Source organism: Delphinus delphis, chromosome 3, assembly GCF_949987515.2.
Source record: "Delphinus delphis chromosome 3, mDelDel1.2, whole genome shotgun sequence".
Classification (NCBI taxonomy): domain Eukaryota; kingdom Metazoa; phylum Chordata; class Mammalia; order Artiodactyla; family Delphinidae; genus Delphinus; species Delphinus delphis.
Genome location: NC_082685.1, coordinates 1954889 through 1982632, shown reverse-complemented (window position 1 = coordinate 1982632; position 27744 = coordinate 1954889). Strand labels below are relative to the sequence as shown.

The following is a 27744-nucleotide window of genomic DNA, read 5'->3' as shown; positions in this document are numbered from 1 at the left end:
TCTCTTCTTCCATCCAGTGGGCCCCCAGCTCCAAATCTGGCAGGGCTGCTCACGGGGGGAAAGGGCAGACTGGGTCATCCAGCATGTTGAGGGGCACATGTTGAGAGGTGAGGACTCACTCTCCTGCTCCCAGACTGGGGTGGCCTCCCCCTCAGGGTTCACACAGCCCACTGTACAGGTGGGCAAACCGAGGCCCAGAGGGAGCAGCCACTCCTCCCACCCAGATCACATAGTGATAGAAGCAGGGGTGGCAGCCCCCATAAATGCTTCCTCCCCGTGTCCCCACCCATTTCCCAGGGGCTGACTTCTCGGCAGAGCTTAGGGGTGTCGGCCCCCCGGGGGCTGTGAGCCCAGCAAGGGGCAGCCTCAAAGCCAAAGGATGGGGTGGATGGACCAGGTGTGGAACCCGAGGACTCCACAGGAAACAGAAAGGAAGGCCTGCCACCGGAAGCTGCCCCCTTACCTCCAGGCCTTACCTGCCCAGGTGCAGCTCAGATGCCCACAGGTGCCGGTGGGAACTCCACCAACTCCCTCACCCACAGCACTGGGGTGAGTCTGAGGGATGCGTGGGCCGCAGACAGGAGAAACCAGCTCCCTGGGCTCTGTGAGCCTCACACCAGCGGCGCCCTACCCGCTGGCCTGGCCGTACCCTCCCCACGCAGGTGAAATCCAAGAACTCCAGGCCCTGGGGCTGTTCACACTGTTTATTTGCGTCTCTGGGAAAGTCAAGAACATTGGGGCCTCATCACACATTGAAAGCAGAGCGGGCAGCAAGGGCACTTCAGCGGAGGCTCACAGCTCGAGGACTCAGGTGGAGTCGAGGAGGAAGGGGGGGTTCCATGGCCACTGCTCAGGGTCACCTCAGAGAGGGCCTCTCATCCCAGCCACCCAGGGGCAGAGCCGAGATGGGGACCCAGGCTGAGGTCCAGGGCGGCCCCTGCACCCACCCTGCTGAGGTGGGAGGCGGCCTGGGCCCTGGGCACCAGGCTGCAGGTCCCTAGGGGAGGGGCCGAGATGGGGCCTGGTCATCCACAGCCCACACGAGAGGGCCTGTGAGCATGTGCACTAATGTGCCTCTGGGGACGAGTGTGGCTGCAACCAGGGAGATGTGTCTGTACATCTAGGTGTCAGCTGCCCCCAGGAGGGGAGCCCCTCGCCCCTCACCGCTTCCAGTGAGAGGGGGGCAGGCGCACATCAGGCTGGGAAGCAAATGGGGGTCTCCAGCTGCAACCCAGGGGAAGCTCCCTGTCCCAGGTGGTGTGCCCCCCTCCACTGCCCAGAATGAGCCAAGCCCAGCAGAGCTGGCGGTGGGCCTGATCTCTGGGGTACGGGTGGGGAGACCCAGGACCCTGGTCCAAGCAGGCTGGAGAAGGGGCCAGGCCAGGGGCAGTCCCCCAGGGTCCCTGAATTAGCACCAGGAGGAAGGAGGGCCCAGAGGGGGTGGGAGCTCAGGACATAAAGGGGCTCACGTGGCCCTGCCTTGTTCAGGAGGCAGCTCGAAGACCCCCGGCCCAGCCCGGCCAGAAGACAGCACAGCGGTCACGGCCCTCCTGAGTGGGTGGCATATCCTCAGGGCTCCCCCTTCCCAGGTTGCATCGTCCACTGGCTGCGCCCACATAGAGCATTGGGGGGAGGGGCACATCAGGCTGGGGTGTCCAGCGGGGCCCGTACTCCATTCCAAGACCTCGAGCTTGGGCTCCCCAAAGAGGCACAGCCTCAGCCCAACTGCCCGAGATCTGGACCCAGCGCCTTGGCCAGGGAACGCCCCCCCACTTCCAGAGGCTGAGCGGAGACAGAGCAGGCCCCCAGAACCCCTGGCTCCCGGGACCCCTCTCCGGCAGGGTGTCCCCTCAGGGACCTCATTGGAGGTGGCAGGAAGGCACAGGCAGGAGGCCCAGAGGGAGGTGGGCTGGCCTGGGGCTGCTTGGAGGCTCCAGGTCACACCAGCCAGGACCGCTGTGGGCAAGAGCCGCATCTGTGGAGCTGCCGTGACATGGGGGGGCCCTCGTTTGGGGAGAAGCGGGTGTGTCCGTGTCTCTCCTACCAGGCGTGGGTACACGGCTCAGTGGTTTAGGGTGTGTGGGGGGGTGACGGGAGGGGGGAACCCCTGTCCCTCTCTTTCCGGTGAAAGAAAACTCAGAAGGAACGTGTGAAGACACAGCATGTCCTGGGCCCGTGACTGTGGGTGGAGGGTGGACGGGCGCCAGGAGGGCCGGGCCGTGTGGGTGTCTGGTGTGGAGGGCGGGGCCGGGGTCTGGGGGTCCGGGTGGGTCACATAATGGAGCAGCATTTGCAGCGCTGCTTCTTCATGTCGAGGTCCTGGGGGTCGCTGGCAGGGGCCTCGAGCCCCACCTGGTTCTCTTCCCTGGAGCCCTCGGTGGCAGGGGGCTCGGCCGCACTGCCGTTGGGCGGGGCGGGCTCCTTGGGCTCGGCCGCGTCCTCAATGACCACCAGCTCTGCGGTGATGGTGTCCTGCAAGCCCAGCACCTTCTGGGTCTCAGCCTCATCCTCCACATTCTGGTAGCCCATGAAGATCATGGTGACCGGGGGCTCCTGGCCCGGCTGGATGCCAGGAGGGCCTGACGTGGCCTCGCCGGGCTGGGCCTGAACTCCAGTGATCTCCCGCCTGGACGGCGTGGTCCGGACTGCCTCCTCCGACGGCCCCCGGGGCTCTGCTGACCCGGCCGCAGACCCTGCCTCGCTCAGCGTGACCTCGTCCGCCTTGTGGATGAGTTCGTCCACCTCCGAGGAGCTCAGCGGGTGAATCCCATTCTCCGCCGTGCCGTCCACGGCGTGGACCACTGGCATGTGGGGGGAGAGAAGGAGAGAGTGAGCTGGTTCCCAGACAGGAGGGGAGGCCTGGCAAGGCTAAGAGCCACCTCTAGGCTCAAGGGGAATCATAAACTAAATTACACCTTTGGAACCAATTGACAATCAAAGCTCCTACAGGCATCTGTGGGCACAGGCAAATTGGTGCACAGAGGAAAATGTATAGGCACAAAAGCATGTTAGAAACCAAGCAAGAATAAATGAATCGGGATTTTATTGTCTCGCAGTTTGAAGCATTTCCCTATTCCCCAGTCAACTTGCTTCCAGGTGATTACCTTGCAAAGTAGGTCTGTTTTTTTCCGTCGCAAAGACGGAGAAAATGGAGTTCGGAGAAGGGTAGTTAACGAGCCCCACGTCACACAGCCGGCTGCGGCCGGACCCTGCTCTTTCTACCGGTCTAGGCATTCCTTTCATGAGGACTTGCGGGGATTCTGATTTCCTCCTTCCTTGAGCTCATGTGGACGATCTTGAATTAAAGTTTAGTTCATTCACCCATCTTTCCTGTTTTCTAGTCAATGCCCCAAAGGCTATGCATTTTCCTCTGAGCTCTGTTTCGGCTGCAGTTCATGGATTACTTTACGTCATTCTGTTTCAAGTGTAAATATCTTATAATTTCCATTTTGACTGATTGCCTCTTTAAGCCAAGATTTATTTAGAAGAGCGTTTTTCAATTTGGGGGAGCGGGGGACTGTGGTCCAGGAAAACAGAGTGTAAGACACAACCTTGTAACAGGACATGGTCACTTTCCGAAAATGCTCCACCCTTGTTTGAAAAGAATGTGTATTCTCCACTGGGCAGAGTTTTATGTGTGCAGTCAAGCTTGCTAAGTGTATTTTCCAATCTCTCCGGCTTTTGTCCCCCGTGTCCCGCTGATGTGTCATTTTCTAACCTGTGTTACAGTCTCTGAGGACCGCACTTCGGCACCCGGGAGGAGTCCCAGCTGTGGTCTGATGCCAGCCTCAGATCACAGCCCTTCTAGAAACACAGCTGCCCAGCTGCTCAGCATGGAGGGAGGGACACACTGGACACCCCGGGGACTCGCCTCCTCCCAGGCCAAGGTTCAGGCTTGGCCAGTCTCTGGCTTCTGGCCAGAAGGAAAGTGCTTTCCACTCTCAGTTTCCAAATCCCTGGGGAGGGGCGTCCATGCATCAAGGCCTTGCAGTGACTTCGGGCTCGAGGCCCAGAGGGTGGGGTGTGCCCAGGTCACACAGACCCAAGCTAGGTATTTCCCACTGGCCACTGCCCCAGGGTAGGAATCCGAGCCCTTGGTTGCCATGGAAACGGATCACCTTCCCATTGCTAAGCAACAGAGTCCAGTCTGGCGGGTCCTGAATCCCCAGGGGTTGGGCCAGGCGGGGCTCAGCGGCCAAGGTGAGGACCTTCTGTGAGCACAGACATCTCTGCTCCTTGGCCCTGTGCGGTCTCACCCTTGTCCAGGAAATGGGGCAGCTGGGACGTGCCCGGGAACCACACAGCCCGTGAGAACTGGAGCTGGGATTCTACTTGGGTCGATGCCCCCAAATTACAGCAGAGCTGGGCTGTGACAAGACCCCTTTGATAGCATCCTGGATATCCCAGAGGCCTGAAGCTCTAAGAACACGGGGCTTTGGGAATCAAAACCACAGTGAGATACCACTTCACACCCACTAGGATGGCAATAATAATAATAACAATTTAAAAATGGTCAATGATGAGGGTTGTTGAGGATGTGGAGAAATTGGAACCCTAACGCACGGCTGGTGGGAAAGTAAAATGGTGCAGCCACTGTGGAAAACACCCCAGCAGTTCCTCAGATGGTTAAACCTAGAGTCCCCACGTGACCCAGCAGTTCCGTGCCTAGGTATCACCCGAGAGAAGCGAAGACATACGCCCCCACGAAAACTTGTACAGCATAAAACCGAAAGGTGGAAACATTCCAAACATCCATCAGCTGATGACTCGATAAACAAAATGGGGTCCATCCATACGCTGGAATATTACTCGGCCATAAAATATAAACATGGATGAACCCTGAAAACGTAATGCTCAGTAAGAGTGGCCAGACATAAAAGGCCACACGGTGTGTGATTCCATAGACGGTAAAGGTCCGGAACAGGCAAATCCACGGATGGAGAGTGGATTCGTGGTTGCCGTGGTGGGGATGGGGCAGGGGTGGGGCTTCTATCTGTGGAACAGAAATGTTCTGGGATCAGCTCGTGAGGGTGTACAACATGGTGAATATTCCAAAACCCACTGAGCTGTATGCTGAATTGTACGGGTGTCCTGCATCCTCTCTCTCCAAATTCCATAGTCTCACGAGGGCAGCATGTACAGGCTCACTAATGGACCCTGAGGCTGCGCTGTGCTAATTTTATACTTGACTCAAGGGACCAGCTCTGGGGACCCCATGTCCTGAAGAAAGCAAATGTTTGCCTTGACTTCAAATGTACTTTTAACATCTTCTTAAAATGTTATCTTTACTAAGGTAGGTTTGCCTCTATCCCTGGCATCACAGCAAACGTTGCCCCAGATTTCCCCTCCCCCGTCAGGTCATGCCGAAAGTAAACAAAAGTTTAAGTGCCAAGATGTTTACGAGATGGCTGTCTAAATTCTGACAGATTTCACAGTTTAAAGGAAAGTTTTCCTTAGTTAAAAAAAAAAAAAGTGAATTTTACGTTCTGTGAATTATATAGAGAGAGAGGCAGGCACTCAGGAGCTTCTGCGGAAGGCTGCCCTCTCCTGCCGTTCCCAGCTTCCTTGTGGGTATTTCCCACAGCCTGCTCCCCTCCCAGCCGCTAGAGGGAACCCTAAAAACCAAACCAGATCTCAGCACCGTGGCCCCTGCCACCCCCGCCAAGGCTCACCATCCCCCTCCACACTCCGCATCAGCCGCATGGGCTCCTCTCGATTCCCCAGCCCAGCAAACTCCATCCCACCTCAGGGCCTTTGCACATGCTGTGTCCTCACCAGGCGCACTGCTCCCCCACGCCCACTGTGCCCCTTCTCACCTCCTCTGCCCCCTCCCCGCACTGCTGGACCCTCACTCGGCCCCCTCCGCACCTCTGGGGTTTTTTTTTTTTTTTTTTTTGTAGTCTTTACTACAACAGTAACTATTTAAATGAGTTATCTGTGAAATCGGGGTTGAAGGGCTGGGCCCTCTGGCCGGGAAGCACCCAGGACAGCAGGCGCCACTCAGGATGGGCCTCCCCAGCCCAGCCTGGCGCTGGCCACGCCTCCAGGTGGGTCCTTGGATGGAGGGAGGACTGGGCCTCAGGCCCTGGCGGGGCGGTGGCGGGGCGGGGGAGGGGCGCGTACCTTTGGTCTCGTCCTCGTAGACCTTGATGCCCTGAGGGAGGCGCTCCCGGGGGAGCACGGTGGTGCTGGACAGCACCCGGGTCTCCCCTGTCACCTTGTCCTTCTCCACCGTGATCTCCACCGAGTACATGGCTGGCACGAGAGGCACGGGTCACGCCGCGGCCCACCTGCCCATGTGCCCCCCGCCGGGCTGCAGCGAAGCCAGGAAGGGGAGCCGGCAGCGCACAGCCAAGCAGCAGGTGCCCTCGACGCGGCCCCCCCCCCCAGCTCAGCGTCCTTCCCTAGCTCCCCAGTCCCGTGGGCGAGGGGTCTGAATTCCTGTGCTGGTGATCCGAGGACACCCCGGCCACCCCGCCCCGTCTGCAAAGTCTTGAACTGTCCCAGTGACTCAGGGGCGTCCCTGGCCCACTCCAGCCAGGGCTGGAACGCGGGTGAGCAAGCTCGCGCCCCACAATGTTCTGGACTGCCGCGTTCTCTGTGCTGCACGTCTAAGTCGACTACTGATATAGCGATATTCTCATCTGCTCCACTGTGCAGAGGGGATGATTCCCTCTGGACGCGAATGCAGTCACAACCCGTTAAGGCCATCGCTCAACAGCCAGCATCTGACCCCGTTGTGCAGACATCGTCTGCCTGGGGTCCCCAGCCCTCCTCCATGAAGGGGCCCACATCACCACGGCCAAGACCCCTCCCAACCTGCCCCTCCCAGGTCCTCCCATTTCTCACAAGGACACCTCCGTTCTCCCTCCTCCCTCTCTCACCACTCCCACACCCCCTCCTCGGTCCATCTGCAAATTCCTGGGTGCTGCCTTGAGGACTCCCAGAACCCGCCCACTTTTCGTGCCTCCGCAGCCCCTGCGCGGGGGGGGGGGGGGGGGGGGGGGGGAGAGAAGAGCTGCATCCGCCCCCACCATTCCCCAGCCCTCCCCCATCTCCCCACTGTCCCCCACAGTCCTCCTGGACCATCTGCCCCACCATTTCCTCCTTCATCCCTTCCCTTCATCCCCCCCCATCCTTCCCCCTCCCCGCCATGCCTACCACTTCCCCCCACCATCCCTCGCCATCATCCCCCCATCCCCCACACAATAACCCGCCATCCTCCACCATTTACGCCCCACCTTCACGCCCCCCCCACCCCTCCCGGACCCCCGCCGTCCCCTCCGCCCTGTCTCCCGCCGCCGCCCACGGCCTGTTCTCCCCGAAGCCGCCAGGAGGCGCCTGTGAGAACGCAGCGGGGCGCGTCCCTGCTCTGCCAGCCGCCCTGAGGGCTCACACGCCACCCCCCACCCCCACCCCTGGCCCTGCACGGCCTGACCCGCCCGGTCCCCTCCTCGCCCTCATCTCCTCCCCCTCCCCGCCTCACTCAGGCTGCTCCAACCAGCACTGGCCTCCGCGCGGTCCTACCCACCCGCCAGGCGCAGTGCTGTCCCAGAGCCTTTGCACTGGCGGTGACCCCTCCTGGTGTGACCTCCGCCCCACCTGCATGCCTCGCGCCCTCACTTCGAGTCCTTGTTCAAATGTCACCTCCTAAGTTAGGCCTCCCCTGAGCCCTTTAATTCAAATGGTCCCCTCTCCAGCTCCCCGTGCTCTGCTGTATCCTCTCTGTAAGTTAACCATACAGGCTCTCACTCCCGTCAGAACCCCTGCTCTCCTGGCTGCGTCTCTCCTGCCTGGCTCACAGCAGGTGCTCAGCAAGCATCATAGAATGAATAAGTGGGTGAAGGATGCTCTGTAATCCCACATCCCTCTGAAGCCTGACACCCCACCATCAGACATACAGTTGGGCAGGTTGTGCACTGCTCAAGGTCACCGGCTGGGGGCCTCTGGCTTTGCTCTTGGGCAGGGCTGCTCTAACTGGCACACCCCCTTCTGTCAGCCACCCCCGGTGTCATCACGCCCTGGTCTTCGCTGCCCCCCTTGGTTCTGTGCCTCCAAACTAACTTCGGGGACAGCAGCAACAAGGTTCTGCCGTTCGTCCTGACTTCTGCTCACTCTCGTTACTGGGTTTGTGCTGGGCCCTGGGCACGAGGTCACTACAATCCCCCCCCCCAACCCGGTGCCAGCCGTCATGTGATCAAGCAGGGATGTGAACCTGACCTTGTAGAGCGCTGAGCACTAATTCGGACTGCCCTGCTTGGTTACTTCCAGGGACAGGGTGCTCACTCCCTCTCCCAAGGTAGGCCGACGATGATGAAGGAGGGAAGGTTTGCAGTGAGCGTGCGAGCCTGTGCCCGCCTCCCTCCTCCCGGGTCCCAGGAGCGAGCGGCGAGGTTGGGGGATGGAAGCCAGGAGGGGTATCAGGTTAGAAACGCCATGCGAGGGGGCCCATCTTCTCGGGGAAGCTGAGCTGGCTTGTGACGGATGTGCCAAAGCAGAGGGGGCGCCCGGCCCCACCCAGGCTCAGAGCTGCGGCCTTGGTCCAGCCACCCACCCATAACCACAGCCCCCACCAGGTACTGCTGAGGGCGCGTCTGCATCCGACCTGGCCCCCTGACCTGGACCCCCAGGCCCCCCAGGGCTGACACTCAGCCCAGGACAGTGGCTGGACATGGGTCTGAGCCTGGGGCCAACCCACCGGCCTTCATCATGGTGGAGCCTTCAACCGTCCTCAGGGGGGTGTTGGAGATTCGCTTCTCTGCTCGGGGGGGCAAAAGGGAGAGAGAGAGACAGATTCAGATGAGAAAACACACAGATTTCCCCCCCTGCAAGACATGTGGACACCCCCCGGATACATGGACTCCCCCCAGGCACGTGGTAATCCCCCCAGGCACATGGACACACCCCAGACACGTGGACACGCTCAGGCATGTGGAGACACCCCCAGACACTGAGACCACCCTCCCACACACTCACCCAGACACCTGGATCCTCCCCCTAACACGTGCATGCACCTGGACCCCTCCGCACATGTGTGCATGCCCAGAACCCCCGAACACACATGGGATCGCTCCCCCCAAAGAAAACACACTTCAGCCCCACAGTCCGTTGCCCATCTCTTTGACCCAAATGATTTTCACAAAATCCCTGAGAAGCCTGCATGGATTTTTTTTTTTTAATTATTAATTTTTAATTCCACAGTAAGACAAGGAGACATTCTCTCCTCATGAATAATTAACTCATGACAAATCAGGCCAAAGACACTTCTGGCTACCACCTCCAATCCTGGCTGGTGGCGCTCTTTCCATGCCTTTACACACAGAAATAGAGATGCTCAATATATATTTTAAAATATAACATGTTAAAGAAATTTAATATACTTAGTAATATAGTTAATAAACTGTTACAGCTAACTGTATGTATTTAAATGTCATGTGAACATGTGAAGTGTTTGTAGATGTATACACTATATACCTGTAATAAATCGGGGGGGGGGCTTTTTTCTTTGTTTCCTGGACGGCAGTCTTCTGCACCTGTGTGTGTGGGACCACTGTCTTTTTATTTTATTTTACATTTTGTTTTATTTATGGACGGCAGTCTTCTGCACCTGTGTGTGTGGGACCACTGTCTTTTTATTTTATTTTACATTTTGTTTTATTTATGGACGGCAGTCTTCTGCACCTGTGTGTGTGGGACCACTGTCTTTTTATTTTATTTGACATTTTGTTTTATTTATTTTTTAAGGCTGTGCCACGCAGCTTGCAGAGTCTTAGTTCCCTGACCAGGGACTGAACCCGGGCTCCATCAGTGAAAGTGCTGAGTCCTAAACACTGGACCGCCAGGGAAGTCCCAGGACCCTTGTCCTTTTAAATAACGTGCTATCTCCAGGACAGCCAGGACCCTGATGTCTCAGCCCCACCAATCCAGTTTTACAGATGCGAAAACTGAAGCCCACCCACCTGCCCTGGAGCCCAGAGCAAGGGGGTGTGGAACAGGGGCAGGGCCGGCCAAGGGCAGGCACCCCGCGTGGACAGGATGGACCCACCCCAGGGCTAAGACCTCAGCCAGACACGCCCCGGCAAAGCCAGTTTCCTCACCTGTAACACAGGTGCTGCAGCAGCCCCACCCAGGGATGTTGTGAAAATTCGATGAAATGATATTAAGGGGCACTGGGCCGGCTCAAAGTCGGGGCTCGCTGAGAACAATGACAATGCGAGTCATTGTGCTATTATTTTTACTTTTTAGCAACAATAGCACCTTAAAGTCACCCTCCCCTGCCTGCCATCCCCCATCTGGCCAGCAGAGGGCGCCGGGGCTCGGCCCGCCCCTTCCCGAAGACGTACCTTTGGGCGTGCCCACCGGGGCCTGCAAAAAAGAACGGAGAGGTCAGGGGTGCCGGCGCCCCCTCCCACATGACCAGTGTCCCACCTGCCGAGGCCGGAGCCTGGGGAGGGCCTGGCTGAGAGGTGACCCCATCACAGGGGCTGTCTCCTCCTGGACCGATCCCCCAGACAGCCAGAAAGGTCCCAGCCTGCTCAGAAGCCTCCCGGGGCTCCCAGAGCTCCCAGAACAAAGTCCAACCCTTCCTGGTGAGCCCCAGGGCTTGTGCCAGCGGAGACCTACCCACCGGCCTCTCCTGCCTCCTCCCATCCCTGGCCAGCGTCCCTGGTCTCCTCGCTGTTACATGAGCAGTGTCCCTCCGCTTCGAAGGCCCTTCCTGGATTTCCACTTGGCTGGCTGCTCGCTCAGCCCCCTGACCACCCAACCTAAAGGTGGCTCCCCGACCCCATCCTGGACTGTCCCTCAGGTTACCATGTTACTTACCTAGCCAGGAGGTGGGCATCGTGAGGGCAGAGACCACTCCAGCACGCAGTCTGTGCTCAATCAACCTCACGGAAAACCCCCTCTCGAGTCCGAGCCTGGAGAACTCCTACTCAACCTTCAAAACCCATCTCTGGGAAGCCTGCCCAGCCCTCCCATGAATCAGACACCTCACTGGGGACTCCACAGCACCCCACGCTCCCCCACAATAGGTCCGACCACCTTCCTGTGCTTGCAGTTGCCTGATCATGCCCGTCTGCCCACTCAGCAACAGCTCAGGGAGGCCAGGGCCTGGGTCTACGTCCTCTTGGTCTGCCCCAACCAAGCCTTGGGAAACAGTGAGGGTAGGTCTGTAGGCTCCAGACTGAAGCTATCAGAGCAGCAGCTGGAGAAGGACTGGGGCACACAGCAGGGATGTCTCCCCAGCTGCAGCTCATCTGGGGTGGGGGTAACAAGGGTGGATGGGGGCAGAGGAGGCGTGTCCCACAGCCCCCTGAGTCCTGAAGACAACAAAGGTGGTTGGGAGACTTCTACATTTGCCTTAACACACCGTGGCAACCACGAGCTCGGGGTCCAGAGTTCCAGGGTCTGGTTTCACCTGAACCTGGTTGGATGTCACACCCGGGAATCAATGGCTGAGCCCAGGGAAGACCACTCCTCAGCTGTGCGGCCTTGAGCCAGTCTCTCAACCCCTCTGGGCCTCAGTCTTTTATTTTTTTATTTTATTTTTTTTGGCTGCACCACGTGGCACGCGGGATCTTAGTTCCCTGACCAGGGATCGAACCCGTGCCCCCTGCAGTGGAAGCGCGGCACTGGACCGCCAGGGAATTCCCCGGGCCTCAGTCTTTGCCTTCCATCTAATGGGGACGCTGCTCGCACCTGAAAGGGCCGTTGTGGGGATTAGACAGGTGATGCCTGCTGTGCTCACGAACGTTGAGAAAGATGCCAAGCAGGGAAAGACACTTTACCCGTGAAACGCTGGTTTTCCACTGACTCACTGACCCCCCAGGACGCCCCCGCACGGCAGGGAAACCGAGGCCCAGGGAGGCAAAGCAAAGCATGCTGGTCACGCAGCTGGGAAGTGGCCAGGCTGGGATCTGGATGCGCCACTGGCCACAGCCCCAGAGGCGGCGAGGGCGTCTGGATCTGGGCCAGCAGGGCGGCGCCCCGGGAACCTCTTACCTGCTGAGAATTCAGCACAGCCTCGGCCCTCTGGTCCTCCTGGGTGGGGCGTGGGGCCGGGGCGGGGGCGGGGGTACGGGCAGGGCTCGGGGCTGCCGGGCTCTCCTTGGCGGCAGCCGGCAGCGCATCCGCGTTCTCCAGCTCCTCGATCTCCTGCTCCAGCCTGGGGAGGGCGCACGAGGTGAACACCCTGCCGGGCACTTACGGTGCCTAGCACCGCCCGGCACATCCCAGAAGGGCTTCCTTAACTTGGATGTTTTCTAACGACCTTGCGAGGTGTCCTCCTTCCCGCTCATGGCAGGGGAAATGGAGTCCTGGAGCAGTGCCAGCAGGCCGCAGAGCGGGGACCCGAACCCAGGGGCCGGCTGGTCCCTGGATCCCTGCATCGCCCATGCCACTGGTTACTCCTGTTTTTGCTTCCAACAGACTCTCCTTTTTCCCACTCAAATACATTTATTTTTACAGGAATCTTCATCTCTCCAGGGAAACTGGAAAAACCATGTTACTTTCCAAGTATTAGAAGATAATGGTGCACATAAACCCAGTGAAAACAAGACAGGCATATTCAATCCCGCCTGAAGTGTCACCTGCCTGAGCCTTTGGGCTGCAGACGTCAAAGGCACTCAGCACCCGGGGTCACGTTCTCCTTGAAGACTCAGGACAGACCGCGGGTCAGTCTGCAGCCCCCTAACAAAGTGAGCCCAGGTTGGCAGGCTAGACACAGCTGGGGTCAGCCTGGAGGGCTTCCAGGAGGAGGTGTCCAGTGGGGACACTGAGCAGGCAAAATGCAGGTGATGGAACCACCCGAGGAGTGGGTTGCCCCGTCAGGAAGAAAGCCAAGGCCCCCGAAAGCCAGCCACACAGTAGGGCTCAAGGGCAGGCCCTCCCCTGGCACAGGGCTGTACCCAGCAGGGTGGGAGGGGCAGGAGACCACCTGGCCCAGCCCCCGGTGGCCGGTGATTCCCATCCACCTTCCATCCCACCCGCAAGAGCCTTCGGCCTGCTCAGTCCCTACCACCTCTCCCGGGCCCATTTCAGCCCCGCCTCCATCTGGGCACACAGGTCACAGGTGGGAAAACTGAGGCCTGGGGAAGGGAGTCCCAGCCAATACTCTCCCACTTTCTTCCAGATGAAACACATCCAGACAGGATCCCAAGGTCCCCGCTGCGGGGCCCACCTCAGCGTCCGCTGGCTGGCGGGCTGGCCCATGCCTCTAGGGCCTTCCCTGGCCCAGCGGACACTGGAATTTTGGCTGTCACTTCCCTCCGCATGACCCCGCTGCCCCGGGAGCTGAGCCTGGGCCGCCGGCCTGCCTGCCCGGAAACTCCTCCGGGCCTTTTGTCCCAGCCCAGGGCGATGGTCACTTTCCCCGGCCTGCCCCCTCCCCCGGCTTCCTGCAGGCCCAGCTGCAGTGCCTCCGCGGCTCCATCAGCGCCGGGAAGAGCCAGCTGGGCTGGCGCCAGGAAGCCCAGGGGGAGGCCGCATCTCCCACGCTCAGAGATGCACCGTCGCCCTGCCTCCTCACGCCCCGCTGCAGGGTGGAGAGGAGGAGGGGTCACACAGGCAGCACACCCCCCTTCCCCGAGCCTGGGTGGGAGGCTCCTCCCACAGCGCCCCCTCCACCCGGGCACAGGGGCCCGCGGGTGGATCCCACTCCTTGGGCATCTCACCGAGCCCTCCGCGGCTGCCGCGGCCCCACCCACCTGGAGATGGATTCTTCCAGCAGTCGCGCCTTCTGCTCGTCCTCCTGCATCTGTCTCCTCATGTCCTCGTCCCCCTCCGAGGCTGAGGACGGCGTCCCCGCCAGCAGCCAGCGTTCCCGCAGCGCCTTGGACTGGGACAGTGGGGACCAAGGTCAAAGTCAGGGTCGGGGCTGGGGTCAGGTTGAGGTGGCGGTCAGGGTCAGGTTAGGGTCTGAGTCAGGACTGGGATCAGAATAGGGGTCACCTCAGCCTTCCTGCCCCCCTGCTCCGGCCAAGGCCGGGGTCCCTGGACGCTGCTGCCCCCTCCCTGGCCGAGGCTCCGCCCGGACCTTCAGGTGCTGCAGCTGCCGCCGGTCGTCCTCCAGCTGCCGGCGCCTGTTCTCGATCTCCGCCTGCCTCCGCCGCTTCTCCTGCCAGACGGACCACGCGGTCAGGGCGGGCGTGGGGCGCGGAGACCCCACAAACGCCCAGTCTTTGCCCACACGGATCCCGCTTTTTCTGTAAATGGCATCCCACTGGCCCCCCCACCTATGCCCCAGACTGTGCCATCTACCTGCCCCCCTCCTGTCCCCCTCCACCTCCCCGCAGCTTGTCCCCCCACCTTCCCCCCCCCCACATGCCAGCACAGTCTCTCCCCTGCAGGTGGGCTGCCCAGGGGCTCTGAGAGGGCTCTCGGCCTAAGAGTCCACGTTCTGAAGACTAAGGGGATCTCGACATTTTCATTTTGTGGGGAAGTACCAGCAGGCGCTCAAGTTTCCCACTGCACACTGGGGTTCTGCGTCCTGGAGCCCCAGGCTGGGTGTGGGGAGCCCCTGAGACCCCAGGTCCCCCCAGCCTGCCCCCACTGGCCACACCATCCTCGGGACCAGGAAAAACTCACTGCAATGGCCTGGAGCCGCTCCTGCTGGGACGTGGTCTCTGCCACCAGGACCCTGGGGGGACAGAAAAGGTCAAGTGAGGTAGGGGGTCCACCCCAACCCTGCTTTTGGCAGATCCAGTTCCAATCCCCACCCTGTGTCTTCCTGCTGGGTGAGCCGGAGTTTCCCATCCGCGGCATAGGGCCATTACCCACCCCCCTCAGAGGCACCAGCCTCCTCTCCCTGCAGCCTTTTTTTTTTTTTTTTTTAAGTCTTTATTGAATTTGTTACAATATTGCTTCTGTTTTACGTTTTGGTTTTTTGGCCAGGAGGTAAGTGGGATCTTAGTGCCCCAACCAGGGATGGAACCCTCACCCCCTGCATCGTGTTGACTTAAAAAAATATATATGCACAATGTGAGAGTTGCAAGTTTTGGTTTTTTTTTTCTTCCCGGACCGGGGCACGAACCCGTGTTCCCTGCATCGGCAGGCGGACTCTCAACCACTGCGCCACCAGGGAAGCCCGGGAATTAAGTTTTATTGGGGGCAAAATGAGGACTGCAGCCCGGGAGACAGAGCTTCAGATAACTCTGAGAAACGGCTCCGAGGAGGCGAGGGGGGAAGCCAGGACATCTAGGAGTTTTGCAACAAGGGCAGGTAGTCGGGAACGTCAAAAGATTATAGTTAATTACAGAAAACCAGGACTTCCCTGGTGACACAGTGGTTAAGAACCCACCTGCCAATGCAAGGGTCACGGGTTCAAGCCCTGGTCCAGGAAGATCCCACATGCTGCGGAGCAACTCAGCCTGTGCACCACAACTACTGAGCCCGCGCACCTAGAGCCCGTGCTCCGCAGCAAGAGAGGCCACCGCAATGAGAAGCCCGTGCACCGCGATGAAGAGTAGCTGCTCCCGCAACTAGAGAAAGCCCGCGCGCAGCAACGAAGACCCAACGCAGCCAAAGATAAATTTTAAAAAAACCTACGTGTCGTAAAATAACCTTTAAAAAAATAAAAGATAAAGAAAATCAGATATCTCAAGTTAAGGAGTTTAGCGCTTTTCCGTGTATGGGAAGATGCAACAGTCTGGGCTCACTGAAACCATTCCTTTGATGTGCACCTCAGCTCTCTGGGGCCAGTATCCTGCCACATCCTGAGTTTCCTCAGGGCTCACCGCAGGGAGCGGCTGCAGTCTGACGGCTGCTAGATGGCAGGTATTCTTTTTAGCCCTGAGTTTCCTGAGGGCTCACCGGCTCACGCTGGAGGGCTGCAATCGTTGATGACTGTGACATCCTTTGTTTATTGATATGGCAGGAAATATTCCATTTATACATATTCCATTCCATTTATAAATATTCCACTTATCAATTGGAAGAGGGAGTCCCAACCACCGGACCACCAGGGAAGTCCCCTCCAAGCAGCCTTATTCCCGCATTAAGTCCTCCCAACAAACCCTCCTGCCACCCCTCGGGGCAGGGCCAAGGGACATGAGGAGTGAGGCCCAGTCTAGAGACCTAGGAAGGGCATTGAAGCTGGGCTTCTGAGGACTCATAGGAGTTCCCTGGGAATCAAAGCCTGGAGAAGAGTGTCTCAGGAAGAGCAGTATCACCTTTCTGCTCAGACGGAGAGCCTGACCGAGACCGCCCCCTCCTCAGCCTCAGCATTCTCCAGCCCTGGGAGGGACACTTGGGGGAGGAAGGACCCTGAAGCCCCACCCCACAACCTTTGGCCGGCAAAGTCCTCGATGCTGTCCTGGGATTTCTGGCGCTTCTCACACTCGCCTCACCTGGAGTCTCCCAGGACTCCAAAAGGCCCAGAGACAGCTGTGAGCCTCCCAAAAACACACAGCAAAAAAGCAGCAAAGCTGAAATTCAACCCCAGGCTCCCTTCTCATCCCATCCACGTTTTGTTTGTTTGATTTTTTTGCTGCGCCGCACAGCTCGCGGGACCTTAGCTCCCTGACCATGAATTGAACCTGGACGCTGGCAGTGAAAGTGCTGAGTCCTAACCACCGGACCACCGGGGAATTGCCCCATCCATGTGCAGTTTTAGCCTTAAACTGGTATGCAGTAGGAGCTGGATAAATGTCAGGTGCCCTTAAAGGGACAGGACCTCACGCTGTTGAGGCTCTGGGGCCTTCTGTGGGGGCACGGGGCCAGCAGGAGACCCAGGACCTGGAGGATGAGTCATCCCTGCTCTCCTGCATCCCCCCTCCCCACCTGGTGGGGGAAGAGGAGCTTTCAGAGCCTGACACTTCCCTTCCCAGTCTCCGGTCTGGAAGCTGCACACAGTAGGTGCAGTGAAATGACTGGACCCCTGAAGCCCAGAACATCCTCTCCAACGGGCCTCAGAATCACCTCACGCGTCCAGGGCCGCTGTGACAATGCAAAAGGGGGGTGGGGGGTGGAGGGTCTCAAGCCCAAGCGGGGGGCTTTGGGACCGTCCGCCTCAAATCCCCAATGACCACAGGGCCACTCTTGGACACCCCGTCTCATGGGCGAGGGCCTGGCGGGCACGAAGGGGTTCTGAGCATGGGAGCCACAACCCCCCACCTGTCCCCCCATTTGCCCCGAGCCCCTTATCTTCGCGGGCACGGCAGGCACTGAAATTACAGACCGTGTTTGGGCCCCACCCACTCCTTGGCCTTGTATCAGGGCCACCCCGAGGCCTCCACAGACCCTGTGGGTCTGGCCTCGGTTTCTCCATCAGCACACCCCAGCTCCGGACGCTCCTGTATGTCTCCCGCCCGCTGTGGCTCGGAAGGGAAACAGGCCCCAAGTCGCAGAGCGCTCGGGGTCTACCCCGACCCAAGCCCCCGCCCCCGCCCTCCCCCCCCACCCCCCGCCGGGCGGCTGCCAGGTGGACATCCATCCCGGGCTGCAGTGCCCCAGCCGGCCGCCCCACTAGGGTTCGGTGGTTTCCTGGCCTTGCTGAGACCGGTGAAGTCATCAGGCTCCCACGCCCCAGCCAGGTGACCCCACCCAGCTCCTCCCTCCCGAGGAGGCACCTCCTCCCCTCCCAGGGGCCCAGCAGTACCAGCTGCACCCTCTGCAGTTTCCCCCGTCCTTCCTCAGGGAGGCTGGGTTCAGCTGGGTGGAGTTCAAGACAGGCTTGATCCAGCTATCTGACTCAGTTGCCCTTCCTGAAGGGCCAGGCCAGCTGGATTTCTGGGTCTGCCCCTTCACCCTGTGTGACGCCGGCAGGGTGCCACCCCCTGAGCTCCCCACACAGGCTTGTTTCCTCAACTCTTGCAGACGCCACACTTCCCACCCCAGCCCAGGCCTCCACCATCACCTGCCACCTCCCTGCCCCCCTGACAGCCCACAGCCAGAGGCAGCTTCTCCAAACGAGAATCCAAACCGGTCGCTCTCCTGCTCTCAAGTCCCCCAGGCTCCCACCACCCTTTGCAAAACACCACAAGGCCCAGCCCGCACCCACTTCCCTGCCCTGGCGCCCTCCACTCTCCCTCCCGCTCACTCTGTTCCGGCCACCAGGACCTGCTGGCTGTACCTGCCCTGCACCAAGTTCATCCCTACCTCAGGGCCTTTGCACTTGATGTTCCCTCTGCCTGCTACACGCTTCCCATAGCTGGAAACTGAGGCCCACAGAGGGCGAGTCACTTGCCCAAAGTCACACAGCTAGGAAGTGAGAGCTGGGGTTCAAACTACAACTGCCCAGCTCCAGGCCACACCACAGGGCTTCCCCTTTCCCAGCCCCAGCGCGGCCTCCAGGGACCCACTCAAGCAGGAGGCAGAGTTGGGGGAGGGGGCATAGCCGCTGAGACCCTAGTGCAAATAGGGCCATGGCGGGCAGAGTTACCAAGCCGCCTAATGCCGGGTCCCCACCCTGACAGGCAGGTGGCCATTCGGGCCAGACACAGGGACACAGGGATGGCTGTGAGGTCAGCTTTCCAGGTTGGAGACAAGGCGGGCAGTGTCCTCGCTAGGGCGGCCAGTCCCTGCCGGGCCAAGCGAGGGCAGGGGAAGGTCAGGCGGACACACGAAGGAGAGGCGCCGGACCAGGCAGAGAATTTCTATCCCTCCCCAGGCAGAGAATTTCTATCCCTCCCCATCCGCCTGGCTGTCTCAGCCCAGACAGCCCGAGGGGCGCAGGCTGTGAGCCCCACTCAGGTGCCCTTCCCCGGGCCTGGGGGCGCCAGAGCCGCCCCGGGCGCGGCCGCCGCCTCTGGTGATGGATGGCTGGGCCCACGGGAGGCGGTCGCCCTGGCAACCGCGCCATCCCCATGGCAACGCCGAGGCCTGCAGGCGCGCGGGGGTGGGGCCGGCGCCAAGCATCTCCAGTCCCCAGCCCTGCGCTGGGGGCCTGAGGGGCTTCCGGCCTCGGGCGTCAGGGGCTGCCTAAACAGGGTGGGACTTGGATGGATAACAGGGTCTCCCCGACCCCCGCTGCAGCGGGGAGGGCTCCCCGTTCTGGTTTTAGGTGCGTCTGCCCAGGGAGGGGCTTCTACCCGGGAAGGGTCTGAACCCGCCCTCGGTGTGAGGCAGCCGAGGTCAAGCGAAGATAATGTTCAGCATCATAAATCCGAAAAGTAAAACAAAATAGGACGATGGAACCCTAATAAAACAGCAATACAATAGGAACACCTTCCCCAGCGCTAACCATCTTCCGCGGGCGGGTCTCAGCCCCACTTTACAGAAGGGAAAACTGAGTCTGGGGAGGAGCGGGGTCTGTACACATTTGCTCAGCGTCCAGTCTCCTGAAGATCCTGTGAGGCACGTGGGATAATTATGGCTGTTTTATCAATGAATGGACTAAAGCATCTAAATGGTGAAGTGGGGACCTGGACCCAGGCAGGGTCGGGCACACGGAGCGCAGGGTCTCCCTGAGGTCTGGCGCGGGTAGGGGTGGTCAGTGGGATGGTTGAGATGCTCACTTGGGCTCAGTGAGGGAAGCAGAGGCCAGATTACGAAAGATTTTACAAGCTGGGCGCAGAAGCTGAATTTTGGCTAAAACGCATGGGGAGGGTTTAGCGCAGCATGGCGGCTGCCTCCGCTGGCTGTGTGACCCGGGGCAAGACACGAGCGTCTCTGAGCCTGCACCGGCTCCTCTGGGCAATGGGCCGCAGCTCGCAGCTGCTGGTGGAGGGACATGCCCTCCGTCAGGACGCCCACCATCAGCACGCGCAGGTGTCTGGTCCTTGCGCGATTATTTTTATGGCGCGTGGAGAAAATTCTGGGCTCGAGCAGCCTTGTGGGCGGCTCAGGACTCGGCGAGGGCGTCGGCTGGGAGCGCGTGAGATAATCCTGCTCCAGGAGATGAGCTAATGAGACCCAAACCCAGCGAGCCAGGCAGAGGCCTCAGCCTCAGCGTTTCGGGCGTTTATTTTTTAAAGGCCCAGAGAGGTTACACAACCGGCTCAAGGTCACCCAGCGGGCAGGAGGGACCAGGGGAGGGAGGTGGGAGGCCGGTGTGTGTGTGGGTAACACTTGTCTTTCCAGAGCCCACTCCTGGGCAGCTCCAGCAGGAATGAGGGGGTCCCAGCTCAGACAGGCGAGGAGCCCAGCGCTGGAACATTCCTGTGCTGATTGAAAGGAAACAGCTGACAACGACCTTGGACACAGGTGGGGGGGTGGGGGAGAGGCAGAGTCACGCGGTGCCGGGTGTGGGGGGTGAGAGGGAGCCCAGCGGCCCCTTCCCCCATTGGGTGGGGGATGGAGTGGGGGGAGGCTGGTTCCCAGCCCCAGACTGGGTTCCTCCTAAGCGCCAGCACCTTCCTCGCTCCAGACCCTCCCGCAGTCCTGTCACCCTGAGTGAACCTCAGCCTCTCAGCACGCAGTTCAAGCCCCTGTGTTTGTCCCTCACCCTTCCCCAGTTCCCTGCCTTCCCCTTTCTCTCCTCCACCTCCAATCTCAGCTCAAACACAGCTGCCTCTTTCAGGAAGCCTTCCTAGGTCTCTCCCCTCATCAGGAAGGAATCCCCCTTCTCGAAGCCCCTCAGCACTCAGCACGAGTGGGCCCCCGGGAACACGGCTGTCATTGGTGAGGTGAACAGCCCATGAGGCGTGGGCTTTCTAGAAGCTTCAAGGCAGAGAGACATCTCCACTCCCATGGTGGGGACCAAGGTTGGAGCAGGTCCCAGACCCAGGAGAGCAAATCTGTTGCCTATTAACCTGGGATGGGGAGGGGTGAGCTGGACCCTGCCCTGGGCCCTCACAACAGGATGGGGCAGCAGGGAATGAATGCGGGCCCTTCTCCGGCTTCAGGCAAATCCAGCAGCAGAGACCAGCCCCAAAGTCCCAAGGTCCCTCCCACCCCTCACTTGGCTGCTCCCACCACCTCAAACATTCCAGGCACGATCCCACCTCAGGGCCTTTGCACTGACCGTGTCCCCGGGCCTGGGGCACTTCTCTGCCAGGTCTCCAAGGGGCTCACTGACTCCCTCGGGCCTGTCTTCAGATGTCACCTCCTCACTCAGGCCTCCTCTGACCCTAATTAACCCCAGCACCTCCCAACACCACCCCCTAGCCCTCACCATCAGGAAACACCTAATAATTTAACTTATTCTGTTGATTTCTCCACAATGACAGTGACTGTCTCTTTTTGTCCCTGCCGTGTCCCCAACAGTTGGTACACAGCAAGTACTCAATAAATGTCCACTGGGCCAGCACATCAATTAGGGTCCTTCCATTTCCAGTGGAGGAACCCACCTAAGGGTTCCCCACCCTTGTCACATTCCTGCCACCCCCAGGGACCATCTGTACTGTGATCACTTCCTTTTTTTAAAGAAACTCACTGTCACATCTTACATTTATCTAAAACAGGACCTGGGCGCCTCACATCCAAGAAAGGACAGAGGACATGCCCCAACCACCTCGGACGTGACTTACAAATTAATATATAAAGCGATCCAAATGCCCATCAACGGATGATGGATAAACACAATGTGGTCCCTCCAAACATGGGAGCACCACTCAGCCCTGAAAACGGGCAAAGCCCTGACACTCGCTACAACGTGATGGACCCTGAGAACACGATGCTCAGTGAGAGAAGCCAGACACAGAAGGACACACAGTGTGTGATTCCATTGATGGGAAACGTCCAGAACAGGCCAGTCCACAGACACAGAGTGGATTCGTGGTTGTCAGGGGCTGGGGAGGGGGTGGGGAGTGACTGCTGACGGGGACGGGGTTTTCTGGGGCTGATGGAACGTTCTGGAATTAGCAGTGATGGCTGTACAACTCTGAATGTGCTGAAAAACACTGAATTGTACACTTTAAATAGGTGAATTGTGTGGTGTGTGAATGATATCTCAAAAAAGCTGGTAAGAATAAAGATATACATAGATACAGCAGAAATGCTGGCCCTCTCACCAAGGGCCTTGCTGGGGCCAGAGCTGGGGTCCTGCCCACCCCACGGGGCATTGTAAGGCCCTGCCAGCCATGCCCCGAGGCTCTCCAGGGTCAGAAGGATCTGAACACAAACTGACCTGGTCATCACCTGCCCGCTCCCTGACAAGTGTTACCAGAAGCCTCCCGCCAAGCCAGCTGCCCTCCCCCCACCGCCCAGGCTGGGCTCCCAGGCCTGCCCTCACTCTGGTCCTCGTGTGTCTTGCCCACCACGGGGCTTGGCTTGGGCTTCGCCTCCCAGTACCTGTCCCAGTCCAGACTGGTCCAGTGATGGGCTCTGACTTGCCCTGAGTTTCTGCTTGAAACCTGTCTGGCAGGAGACAGACGCCACAGCCCAGTTCTCCACTCCTCAGGCACCATGACCTCCACCCAGCCATCTCGTGCCGCGTGGAGACCCCTCTGAAGCATGGCCAGGGTGCACTCTAGCCTCCCAGCACATGCAGGGGCTGGGCCATCTTGCCCTGACCAGGACACCGTCCCTGTGGGCAGCTCTGACCACCACAAAGTTCTGAAGTCAGCGGACGCCGACCCAGACATCAGGTCCTGCCGCCCCTCCCCCGGCTCTCGCTTTTCTCCCCAAGTTGCTCACACTGTCCCTGTCCAGGCTGAGGTCTGACTTGCTTCTCCCTGCTCTGGACCCTCTGCTGCCAGAACCTCTTTCTGGTGCCTGGGTAAGAAACTCACTCCTCCCCTGCTCAGATACCATCCATGGCTCCCTGGGGCTCCCCAGCTGGGCACTGTAGGCCCAGAAGGACCTGGCCCCAAGAGCACAAACCAAAGAACACTGCCTTCTCCCAACACATTTCCCACCTCTGGTCCTTTGCACAGACCAGTCTCTCCACCAGGAACACCCTTCTGCCTGCCTGGGTAAGCCCTTAAATATATTTCTCAGAAAAGGTCCATGACAGAATGGACAGGAAACCTTCCCCACACCTCAGAGAAGACCCTCCATGGGCTCCTCCAGACCCAGACCCCTCTGATCCTGCACAGGACTCGGGTGATCAGCAGGGTCTGTTTCTTTTCTTTTCTTTTTTTTTTTTTTTTGCAGTACGCGGGCCTCTCACCGCTGCGGCCTCTCCCGTTGCGGAGCCCAGGCTCCGGACGCGCAGGCTCAGCGGCCGTGGCTCACGGGCCCAGCCGCTCCGCGGCACAGGGGATCTTCCCGGACCGGGGCACGAACCCGTGTCCCCTGCATCGGCAGGCGGACTCTCAACCACTGCGCCACCAGGGAAGCCCAGGGAGTGTTTCTTAAAGGAACAGAGGAGGAAATTCCCTTGTGGGACAGTGGTTAGGACTCGGCCCTTTCACTGCTGGGCCCCAGGTTTGATCCCTGGTCGAGGAACTAAGATCCTGCAAGCTGTACGTTGTGGCCAAAACCAACCAACCAACCAACCAAACAAACAAAAACCCAAAACAGATGACAGGCTTCCTGGGTAGAGACAGGATGGAGGGAATAGGGTCCCAGACTTGGAAAAAGGTGACGTGATACTCTTTAAGAAAATCAACCCATTTTCCTGCATCAAAGCCCGAAGCCCTTGAAGATGGGCCCTCCCCATGGGGCTGGGACAGAGCTGTGAGTGGTCCTTACAGGGCCCGATCCCTACAGCACCCACCCTCCCCTAGCTGCACCCCACCCAGGAGGGGCCTGGGTGGGCTCGTGTCTCCATTCACCAGATGAGAAAAGTGAGGCCCAGAGAAGGGGGGTGGTATGACCGAGGCCCATGGGGGGTGAGAAACCCCCTCTCCATGCCCCACTCCAAAGTCAGCAGTCACAGAAGGGGTCCCTGGGGTGGATGCAAGGGCAGATGGCCCCTGGAGCCCAGACCACAACAAAGGCCACCTTCTGTGTAGCCCAGCCAGCCAACCAGGCTGAAAAGCCGATGTCAGGATACCTGGGCGCCCCACAGCCCACAGCCCCCGGATACAGGAATGTGCAAAGACCCCCTCCCCAGCCTTCCCTGGCACCTAAGAGGATGGCCCAGGAGCAAATGCCAACATCACCCCTTTCTGGCTGTGTGGCCTCAGGCATGTCGCGTCACCTCTCTGTGCCTCAGTTTCCCCACCTCACAGGGCTGCTATAAGGACCAAGCATGTCCCCGTGGACAAAGCACTCAGAACAGGGCCTGGTATACAGCAAGCGCTCAATGACTGTTAAGTAAAGAAATCACACCTGCACATCTCAGACCACCTTCCCGCATTCCTGCCACCACCTCTAGTATCAGCTGCCTGTCCCTTCCCTTCAAATCCACTCACTGTTTAAATCCAACCCCTTTGTTTTCAAAGGCAACAAAGTCACATCGTTACCCAGACTGAGAAAACCAGAAGCCACTACCACACACATCAGAGTAAAAACATAAAAAAAAAAAAAAAAATAGATACACGATGAAAAGAAAAACTTGTTATTAAGTTCAATTATCACTGGGTACTGCTGCCTTTTAACTGGTTCTGCTTCTCATTAAAGGGAGATTCGCAAGTGTGAAAGCAGCCTTAAGAACCCACTTAGCACCCAGTGGAGACGTTCTCCTTGAAACTGTCCAGGCCTCAGGGCGGTCAGGGCTCTGGGAAGGTCCCGACCCAACTCTGCTCTCCTGCTCTGCTCTCCTGCTCCATCCCGGGGTCTGAGCCTTCCCCTCACCCGGGAGAGGGGTTTGGACATCTGAGGTGGCTGCTCCCAGCTAAAATATCTTTATTTACCAGCCGGGGCCTGAGGGTCCCAGAGGGGAAGCACCTCACTCTCACGTGGGCCACACAGCAAATCCTCCCCATAGCACATGCACCCAGCTCCGGATCCCCCACCCAGGCCCCACCCTTGTCCCACCTTCAGAGCACCACCCAGCGCCCACGCGGCCTGCCTCGTAAGAATCCTTTCATTCTTAAGTTAATGAAAATTCGTTTAATCCTTAAATTAACGAAAAATTGTCAGAGTCGTAAACGTCTCTTTAAAAGAAACTTTCCAGCACCACCATAAGCCGCCACCATCTCCCGCGATGGCAAAATCCATGGAAACGGAAGGAGGTGGACGATTGCGTCCTAGCGGCTGCTGCCTCCGCGCCTGGAGCCTGCTCTGCCCTCGTGGAGAAGGACGGAGAGCCTGGGCAGGTGTTCACGTAGGGCGGCACCAGATGGAGCCTCTCCCCACCCATCGTCACCCCGGAGTGCTGGGGACTGGAGATCTCGCACGGCTATTTAGGTGGTTAACGCCAAGTCCTGTCCCACGCCTGCACCCAGAAAAGCCAGCGACCTGCCTAACGGTGGACCCACAGCACCATATCTGACCCATGACCAAGAAGGCCTGGGGGCAGGGCAGCAAGCACCCGGGGGCCCTCCGTGTGCTGTGTGACCATGGGCCAGCAGCTGCCCCTCTCTGGGCCTCCATAACCTCATCGAGAATGAAAGGGGGGCTCGAAAGGAAACAATGGGGTCCATCCGGAATATCTCACTCCTCTGCTCTGAGTGGGCGTTTCCTCCCTCTTCACCCCTCCTCCCCCAGGCAGCCCCCTCCCCGGGGCCACACCCTGCCTAGGGCCTGCTGTGGGCAGGCCCACAGGCTCCCCTTGGGCCCCAAGAGCAGATAAACAAGTGAGGGGAACGCAGCAGACTGGTCTGGGCCCCGGCTCCCCTGAGCCCCTGGCTGGGCTCCCGGGGCCGGGCTGGGCCTTTGTCTGGGTTTTCAAAAGCAGAGGACATAGGGTGTCGCCTTCCTGGGAGGGGGGCAGGCAGGAGGCAGCGGCTCCCACCCAGCTGAGGGTGTGGCGGGTCACGGGTGAATCCCTGGAGGAAAGTTGCAGGCTCAGAAAACACACCCAGTGGGAAGGGCAGAGGAGCCGGGCCGGGTGGGCTGGCTGGACCTCCATGTCCGGCCCCAGGCAGGGTGGGGACCCGGCCCACAGTGGGGCAGCTGCTGGCCCTGGGACAGGGTAGGTGGGCTGCGGGACACCAGACACCCCCTTCCCAGCCCCCTGCCCACGTAAACGCACCCCACAACCTCCCTGCATCCACCTGTGGGAGTGGGGGTGTGGGGGGATGCCCTGACGCCAGGAAGAGACGACCTGCGTGGGAAGCGACCAGGCACACTCACTGGGCACCTCCTGGTGCAGGACCGGCTGCCCGGCAGCTCCTCACCCAAGCCCCCAGACCCAGGCTGCCCACCGCATTCGCACGGGGGCCAGCGGGCTCTTGGCTACATCATTTGGGGCCCCACCTCGGGGGACACTTTCCCCAGGAAGACATGAGACCCAAGCTCCCCTGCTGGAAAGCACCTGGTCCTCTGGTCTCACACACATCCCAGACCCGGAAGCCTGGAGAAAAGCCCCCTACAAGCCGGGACTTCGGGCGGGTGGATCCCCGCCTTAGCAGGGGCTCCGGACAGCACTTGAGGCCCTTGGGGAGGGCAGCCAGGCGAGGGAGGACCGGCCGGTGCGCATGCAGGGTGCAGGGCACGGCGAGCTCAGGCTGGGGGTGGGGGAGTGAGCTCACGGCCGGCCGGGGCAGTGGGGAGGGTCGCCCCATCGCCCCAAGTGGACGAGGGCCTGCCCCGGGGGCGCGGGCCGAGCGCGGGCGGAGACACAGCGCATCCCCTCCCCACCCGCGCGCGCGTCCCGGGCCGCCCCCAGCCGCTGCCGCCCGAGTCCCCAGGAACCCGTGGGCCGCCGGGGCCGGATCGTGGGGAGGCCTGGGTCGGGCACGACCCAGCCCGAGTCCCTCCCGGGCTGAGCGGGGATCCCGGAAGCCCCGTGTCACCTCCCTGCCCGCGCGGTGGCGGCGGGAGTGGGGGCCTCAGCCTCCCCGGCGCCCCCGGCCCGAGCGCGTTACTCACTCCATCTCCCCGCCGAGGTCCGTGGGTCCGCGAGGCCGGGCGGCGGGGGCGCGCGGGGAGTACCGGCGGGCCGGCGGGCTAAGGCCTGGCGGCCTGGGCAGAACGGCGCGGGGGCGGCTGCACCGGCGCGGGCATCGCCCCGCGCGCGGCTGTTTATTGTCCGCGCGGCGGCGGGCGCGGGGGGTGGGCTGGGCGCGCGCGCCGCCGCCGCCGCGTTTCGCTCGCGCCCCCTCCCGCCGGCTCCCGCCTCCCGCCGCCGCCCGCCTGCGCCTCCTGCCGGCCGCCGCCGCCGCCGCCGCGCCCCGGTCGCCAGGCGTCTGCCCGCCCGGCCCGCCGGAACCTCCGGCCGCTCCGACCCATTCATTCCATCTCGGCGCGGGGCTGATTCTCCGGCCAAGCCAGTCCAGAGTCGGCCTGGGACGCAGCCTGGCCGCCATCCATCCCACCCCTGCCCGGCTCCTGGTCCGGAGGGTGAGCGAATGGGGACAAATAGCCCGGGGGAAGTCCAGGAGGCCGCTCCGAGGACCACGGCCCTACTGCGGGCGGAAGGACCCGCAGACTGCCTGCGGGAGTAACTGGGGAAGAGCATCAGGGTAGCGGGCACTGCAAGCGCAAAAGGCCGGCGGTGGGACCGAGCCAGGCCCGTTTGAGGAGAAATAATCATAATAGAGCAATTGCTGGTCTTCTGAGCAGTGGCTGGGCTCTGGGGACGGCCCTACAGTTGGATGAGGGTTAAGGAATTGAATCTGCTCCCACGGGGCAAACAGGCCTGCGTGCTCAGAGTGAGAGGGGTCCGTAGAGGGGGCAGGGAGAACTTAGACTTTGTCTTGAGGGCACTGGGGAGCCACAGCAGAGTTTAGAGCAGGAGAGGGGTCACCCCGGTTTATGTTTGTGAAGGCCGCTCGAGCTGCCAGGTGGGGAGTGGATGAAAAGGGGCTAAGGGGGCGGGGGGGGCTTGGGGGCCAGAAAAGGCTGAACTGGGGCCCCCAGGGACATGGCAGA

General features: G+C 60.3%; 1 protein-coding gene across 2 annotated transcripts; it reads right to left on the bottom strand.

Moving 5' to 3' along the window:
* Nucleotides 1-692: 692 nt before the first annotated feature.
* On the bottom strand, nucleotides 693-27208 carry PALM (paralemmin). Of its 2 annotated transcripts, XM_060007238.1 has the most exons (9): nucleotides 26743-27208; nucleotides 14587-14638; nucleotides 14036-14116; nucleotides 13707-13837; nucleotides 12004-12166; nucleotides 10344-10365; nucleotides 8699-8758; nucleotides 6124-6255; nucleotides 693-2801 (listed from the first exon to the last, which is right to left on the bottom strand). In XM_060007238.1, the coding sequence occupies exons 1-9, from the start codon at nucleotides 27177-27179 to the stop codon at nucleotides 2272-2274; spliced, it is 1608 nt and encodes a 535-aa protein (XP_059863221.1). In that variant the 5' UTR covers nucleotides 27180-27208; the 3' UTR covers nucleotides 693-2271. The 2 variants fall into 2 exon arrangements, with proteins under 2 accessions (XP_059863221.1, XP_059863222.1); XM_060007239.1 differs by lacking the exon at nucleotides 6124-6255 and having other exon boundaries at nucleotides 26743-27207.
* Between the last annotated feature and the right edge of the window lie 536 nt (nucleotides 27209-27744).